At 48.6% G+C, this 6993-nt stretch overlaps 1 protein-coding gene across 1 annotated transcript; it reads right to left on the bottom strand.

Moving 5' to 3' along the window:
- Window positions 1-4579: 4579 nt before the first annotated feature.
- Window positions 4580-5413, bottom strand: LOC149397553 (uncharacterized). Its single transcript, XM_089614256.1, has 2 exons — window positions 5087-5413; window positions 4580-4993 (listed from the first exon to the last, which is right to left on the bottom strand). The coding sequence occupies exons 1-2, from the start codon at window positions 5171-5173 to the stop codon at window positions 4580-4582; spliced, it is 501 nt and encodes a 166-aa protein (XP_089470382.1). The 5' UTR covers window positions 5174-5413.
- Between the last annotated feature and the right edge of the window lie 1580 nt (window positions 5414-6993).

A 6993-nucleotide genomic window follows, 5' to 3' on the forward strand; every position in this document is an offset into this window, starting at 1 on the left:
TCGTGCCGGCTCTACACGACTCCTCTAGTTGAGATCACTCCTCGAGGATAGGTTCGGGTCCACGAGTCGGCTGATAAGCCCTCGTGCCAGCTCTACACCTTACTGACCCTCGAGTCGACCTTACGCGTAACTCCTCTAGTCGAGTCTATTCCTCAAGTTAAGTCCCAAAACCCACGAATCAACTTGAAAGTCCTCGTGTCGGAAATCTACAACTTCCTGAGTCACCAGTCAACGATTGACTCACAAGATTCAATGATAAATCTGAATGCTCTCACACAAGCAACAAAAATCACCCCTAAACGGTAAACCAAAATTCGCTCCACGACGCTCTCGTGAGAGAAAGAATGGGCCAATTGAGTCCCCAAGCGTGACGCGCGCGCCATGGCATCGCGTTCACAAGGGCACAAGACTCGACCCAAGAGACTCAACCCGAAAACGCGACCAGTGCAATAAGGTGCCACTTTCGCCGGGGGATCAAGTCTACACCTAACCCCGCCTATCACACGACACGCGCACACAAGGGTGCCACGCTCGTGAGGTGGAACGGCCACGCAAATGTGGCATCACGCTCGCCGCCCAGCTCGTGAGCCGAAAGGCAGCGAGTCACAAATGGGTTTCAAAGGCTTGCGTCCGCCGGACGTATCTGGTCTAGCCAGCGCCCATGGGAAACTTGGCCACACAAATGTGGCACCGCGCTCGCCGCCCAGCTCGTGCGCCGATAGGCAGCGAGTCACAAATGGGTTTCAAAGGCTTGCGTCCGCCGGACGTATCTGGTCTAGCCAGCAACCACGGGAAATCTGGCCACACAAATGTGGCACCGCGCTCGCCGCCCAGCTCGTGAGCCGAAAGGCAGCGAGTCAAAAATGGGTTTCAAATGCTTGCGTCCGCCGGACGTATCTGGTCTAGCCAGCGCCCACGGGAAACCTGGCCACACAAATATGGCACCGCGCTCGCCGCCCAGCTCGTGTGCCAATAAGCAGCGAGTCACAAATGGGTTTCAAAGGCTTGCGTCCGCCGGACGTATTTGGTCTAGCCAGCGTCCACGGGAAATCTGGCCACACAAATGTGGCACCGCGCTCGCCGCCCAGCTCATGAGCCGAATGGCAGCGAGTCACAAATGGGTTTCAAAGGCTTGCGTCCGCCGGACGTACCTGGTTTAGCCAGCGTCTGCGGGAAACCCGGCCACACAAATGTGGCACCGCGTTCGCCGCCCAGCTCGTGAGCCGAAAGGCGGAGAGTCACAAATGGGTTTCAAAGGCTTGCGTCCGCCGGACGTATCTGGTCTAGCCAGCGTCCGCGGGAAACCCGGCCACACAAATGTGGCACCGCGCTCACCGCCCAGCTCGTGAGCCGAAAGGCAGCGAGTCATAAATAGGTTTCAAAGGCTTGCATCCGCCGGACGTATCTGGTCTAGCCAGCGTCCACGGGAAACCCGGCCATACAAATGTGGCATCGCGCTCGCCGCCCAGCTCGTGAGCCGAAAGGCAGTGAGTCACAAATGGGTTTAAAGGCTTGCGTCCGCCGGACGTATCTGGTCTAGCCAGCGCCCACGGGAAACCTGGCCACACAAATGTGGCATCGCGCTCGCCGCCCAGCTCGTGCGCCGATAGGCAGCGAGTCACAAATGGGTTTCAAAGGCTTGCGTCCGCCGGACGTACCTGGTCTAGCCAACGTCCACGGGAAACTTGGCCACACAAATGTGGCATCGCGCTCGCCGCCCGGCTCGTGCGCCGATAGGCAGCGAGTCACAAATGGGTTTCAAAGGCTTGCGTCCGCCGGACGTATCTGGTCTAGCCAGCGCCCACGGGAAACCTGGCCACACAAATGTGGCACCGCGCTCGCCGCCCAACTCGTGCGCCGATAGGCAGCGAGTCACCAATGGGTCTCAAAGGCATGCGCCCGCCAGACGTAACTGGTCTAGCTAGCATCCGCGGAAAACTCGGTCACACAAACGCAACACCGAGGCCCCCCAAGGCCCAAGCCGTGCAAATCGATTACGCCTTCACTGGTAAGTCGAGAAAATAAGACGCGCACCGACAAAACTGTGCGAATCGACTACGATAGTATGTCGAGAACATAAGGCACGTAAAAAGAGAGCCGTCCCTCGCGAAGCAAAAAAGCCGTCCCTCACGACGCGCAAAAGATGTCCCTCGCGATGCACCAAAAGCCCTTTTTTGCGGTGCAGTCACAACCCGAGAGCGTTCGTCCACACGTCAGCGTAAGTACTGAGTTTCCTCTCGACCTACGCTCGACCGAAAACTCGGGGGGCTAATGTTGTCGGCCCGTCCCGGGTCGAGAGCGAATGCGGGGGCCCGAAGAAACCCCCCCCGGCCAACGGCCGGGCCATGGCCGAGAAGCCAAACACTGGCCGCCCGGGCTCGGCCCCCACTCGGCCGCCCTTTCTCGACCTCCACTCGGCCTCCCGAGCTCGGCCTCCACTCGACCTCCCAAGCTCGGCCTCCACTCGGCCTCCACTCGACCTCCCGAGCTCGGCCTCTACTCGGCCTCCCGAGCTCGGCCTCCGCTCGACCTCCCGAGCTCGGCCTCCACTCGACCTCCCGAGCTCGGACTCCACTCGGCCTCCCGAGCTCGGCCTCCACTCGACCTCCCGAGCTCGGCCTCCACTCGGCCTCTCGAGCTCGGCCTCCACTCGACCTCCCGAGCTCGGCCTCCACTCGACCTCCTGAGCTCGGCCTCCACTCGACCGCACGGCCTCACTTCGAAGGCCGCCTCAGAGCCGGCCCTCGCCTCGAAGGCCGCCTCAGAGCTGGCCCTCGCCTCCAAGGCTGCCCCAGAGCCGGCCCTCGCCTCCAAGGCTGCCTCAGAGCCGGCCGTCGCCTCCAAGGCCACCTCAAAGCCGGCCCTCGCCTCCAAGGCCGCCTCAGAGCCGGCCCTCGCCTCCATGGCCGCCTCAGAGACGGCCCTCGGCCAATGGGAAGCCCAAAACGCCCCTTGGTCGCCTATAAATACCGGGATCCATCCCCTGGTCCAGATAATCCATTCTTGAGTACTGAAACGCTGTCGAACTCGTACATCGCTCGTTTCTCTCAAGTTTCGGCCTCTCACCACCTCTAAAACTTCTATACTCCACCTCAATCCTACTAATGTTGAGCGTCGGAGAGGTAAACAGAGGCACCCCCTCTGTTTTCCCTTGATAGTTCACATGTTCTTTCTTCCTTTTCAGGTACTTGGACGAACTCAAGGGACACTTACAGCTAAGGAACGTCTTGGGATACCAAGTCCGACACGCTCGAGCTGAAGTGAGACCACTTGGTCCGGCCTTGGGTCTAACCACTTTGGGCTCCTAAATAGTTGTCTGAAAATCAGCGACAACAGTTTTTTAATCGAGAAGAAATTGCTAGAAAATGTGATACAAGACTATCCCCGAAGTTTCAAGATAATCTCGAACATCTGAACGGCAAGGCACAATACGTGAATACCTACGGACTCGGGATGTTTGAATGTAATGTTAGAGACGAGAGAGGTGACTTTGATGTGCATTTGATGAATAACACATGCACTTGTGGACTACCACAACTACTTGGAATCCCGTGCGAGCATGCCATCGCATCCGCACAACACAGGAGTGTGGACATTTATTCGTTGTGCAGTCCTTTCTATTCGAAGGAGATATGGATTGAGATGTACAAGGAGTCTATATATCCTGTTGGGAATGAAGATCAGTGGAACGTTCCGGATGACATAAAAAACATGAAGGTGTTGGCACCAGTTGAAAAGAAACAAGCCGGTCGACCGAAGAAAAGTAAACAAGGAAGGCGAAGAGTCAATCGATACCCATCTCAAGGAGAAAAAGTTGTTATTCATCGAAAATGTGGTAAATGTGGTGGTATGGGACATAACAGGAAGACATGCACATGGAGAGAGTGAAAACTTGTTTATTTTTATTAAGTTGATCGTTATGTTTATTTTTTTAAACTTATTTTGTTGAACAATTGACGTTTAAGTTTGAGTTGAACATGTTTGTGGTTATGTTTATATTTTTATTTATTACTTTAAAATAATTAAATATGAATTTAATGACATGAAACTATATCATAACATGAAACTAAAGATATCCAATATATTTAATGACATCAAACTAGAAATATCCAAAATATTTAATGAAATAAAACTAGAGATATCCTAATATTTAATAAATATCATCGCTCTTCTAATTGGTAAAATAGGTCCGTCGACCATTTCTTCCTGAACGTCTTCATGTTCCCGCTTCGTAGTGTATCAAAACTGGCGTTGACAAGGATATGCTCCATGTATTTGATTGCGAACATCACACAATCACCACTAAAAGACAAAATCACAAAATGTTATACACAAATAACATAACTCTTAAATAATTCTTCATAAATTTTTTTACATACCTTGTCACACATTGTGGGACGGTATCGTCAACTACCCATACGAACAGTGGAAGTCGAATTTCCCCGCCATCTAGCTCTCGCTCTGCCTTTGGATGCTCGTTGAATAATCTCGACATTGCCATAACATTCGATATCGCTTGACACCAATCCTACGTTAACATGAGAATGTAAGAAAATAAATATATGATTTACTATAAACTTTAAAGTTTACTAAAATCCATCATCGTTCTGAAGTTGTTGGCATGTTCTCTATTCTTCACAATGTCATTTTGGCAGTCCAAGACGGTTATGGTCCACTCTTTGAGGTCGACTCGGAACGTGAACCAATGCATCTGTCTGAAGTTGACGATGAACAAAATCTCAACGACACAATTCCACGGCAAGACTTGAGAGTTTCTGTATCCAGTCATAGGATCAAACACGATTCGTTGATCCCAGTCTACGATCTCCGCCTCTTTGCCTGTTTCATCGGCAATCTTCTTGTACTCTTGTTCTTTCGTATAACGCCCATATACATGTTGGACCCACTGGGTATCCATGATGCAGACGTCTTGACGATACCCGTCATATTGTCGTTGGCGTCTCCGTAGCATATGTATAATAGCATCAACATGCTGTCAACGTATTTGGATTAACAAATATATTTAAGTCATAATAATTAACTTTTAGATGAAAAAACATATTAAAAGTAAAGTAGTTATACATACCGTGTCGTTTAGCCATTTTCCGTTCTCGAGAAGGATCTTGAAGAAATCTTCTTCCACGCTAGCGATCTTCACATAAATCTTCGGCATAAAATGACCATCAAGTTTACGCGTTTTACTCCACTTCACGACGGCTTCCTAATCTTTAAGTATTGGCTCCTTCAACGGTTTGAACGGCGACACCCGCTTATTTGTTGCATACTTCGGCCGCGTCGGGTCCGTGAAATCGGCGAAGAAAGTATCTTTTCGAATACGCTTTTGAGATGGCGTTCGTACCTTCTCTTTCGCCTTCTTCTATGCTAGGGTCGAGAACGGGAGCGTCTTATCTGATACATCGTTTCGCCGGGGACGTTTTTTACTAGGTGAAGCCGGCTTCCTCGTCGTACACGAGGGATGCGAAGACGACGGCTGCGACGTCGCATGTGAAGGAGGACTAGGAGGGGCCGGAGGACTAGGAGGGGCCGGAGGACTAGGTTCAGGTGGACGAGGTTTACATGCTTGTGTAGTTGGTAACAGCCCGGGACATAAACCCGTCACGTCCGAGAAAATCGTGTTTATCTTCTCGAACATGTCAAGCTGTAAGTTGATGACACAAAATACTGAATAAGAAACTACATTTTTATAGAAATGACTAATTTATATCTTTTTAAAAAAAAAAACTAACCTGAGATCGCCTCATTCTCTCTGTGATGTTCCCCCTGTTGTCAATGGTGCCCACAAGAAGAGTAGTAGTGTCTATTTATGTACATTTGATGTCATATAGTCTTACGAAGACTCTTGCTTGTAATTGCTTATTCATTAATATAAAGTTGAAACGTTCATTCATTCTTTCTTTGTTTGAAGCTTTATGATAAAACCTTAGTCTTTTAGTCCATAAACAAACTTAACAACTTACGAAGAGACAAATGTAGATTTGCATGAACAAACTCTTCGTAGTTTGCTTAAAACGATATATTCGCAATCTTAGGGTCAAAGGACTATTGACCTCAGTACGATTGTTAGAAGAATCTATGATGTCTGGTTATGAGGCATTGAGAGTTGGAGACTCTATAGTTCTTCTAGGTATCTTCCGAAGGTACTGAATTGACCAGTGCACTTCTAGAGACAAGATAAGAACAAACCATTTAACCTCTTATGTCTCGAAGTCACTATATATGAATTGCATCATGCTTACCTTAATCCTGAAATGAGACATGCCATTTCACAGCTTAGTATTCTCATTTGAGAAAGTCAAAGTTCGGACTCACTATGTGATTCCGAACAGGGCCTATTGGTGAGGTACTAAGTTGTGAGAATGTCATGAGTAACTTTGTGAAGTTCTCATAGATATGGAATTCATGTACAAGATTGCTGAAATGCAATGTATGTCACCTCATGCTTTGTTCCTTGGAGTGTGAATAAATGAACTGGCCAGTGTCCAAATTGAGTCCTGACTCTTTTGGATGAAATAATGTGACTTGTTAGCTCCTCGTCAATACATTGTTTCTAACTTATTCACAAGCGACAAAGGAGTTGAGGAAATAACAGCTAGAAGGGTAAAATGGTAATTTAGTAAATCCCGACTAGCTGATGACATTCATGAAGGGTAAACATAGATAATATTCAGTGGATCCGCTCATCATAATTAGGTGAATTCTTGAGTAGAAAATAAATTCATTTGAACCGAGAGATTTTCAGTGTCAACTCTTTAGTGGAGTCAGTTGGCATTAACCTAAACTTGGAAAAGGTTTGTGAACTTTTGAGTCCAAGAGTTTAGCTCGCGCTTTGTTCATTTGGGTCCATGAGGTCACTGTCACGAATCACATCGAGTAGGAATAGTTAAACTGGAAGCTAAGTCAAAACAAGAACGAAAATTGTCAAAAGGGTATTTTTGTCTTTTGAGACATATGATGAAATGAATGTCAATAAAT

This window comes from Urtica dioica, chromosome 5, assembly GCF_054948205.1.
Source record: "Urtica dioica subsp. dioica isolate 48M chromosome 5, U.dioica_male_clone48M_v1_H2, whole genome shotgun sequence".
NCBI lineage: Eukaryota > Viridiplantae > Streptophyta > Magnoliopsida > Rosales > Urticaceae > Urtica > Urtica dioica.

What these genes read in the sequence shown, in the direction of transcription:
- LOC149397553 (XM_089614256.1), bottom strand. Translation starts at nt 5,173, where the DNA reads ATGCCGAAGATTTATGTGAAGATCGCTAGCGTGGAAGAAGATTTCTTC. An exon ending in GAAAATGGCTAAACGACACG is followed by an intron (nt 4,994 to 5,086) that starts GTATGTATAACT and finishes ATACGTTGACAG; the next exon opens with CATGTTGATGCTATTATACA.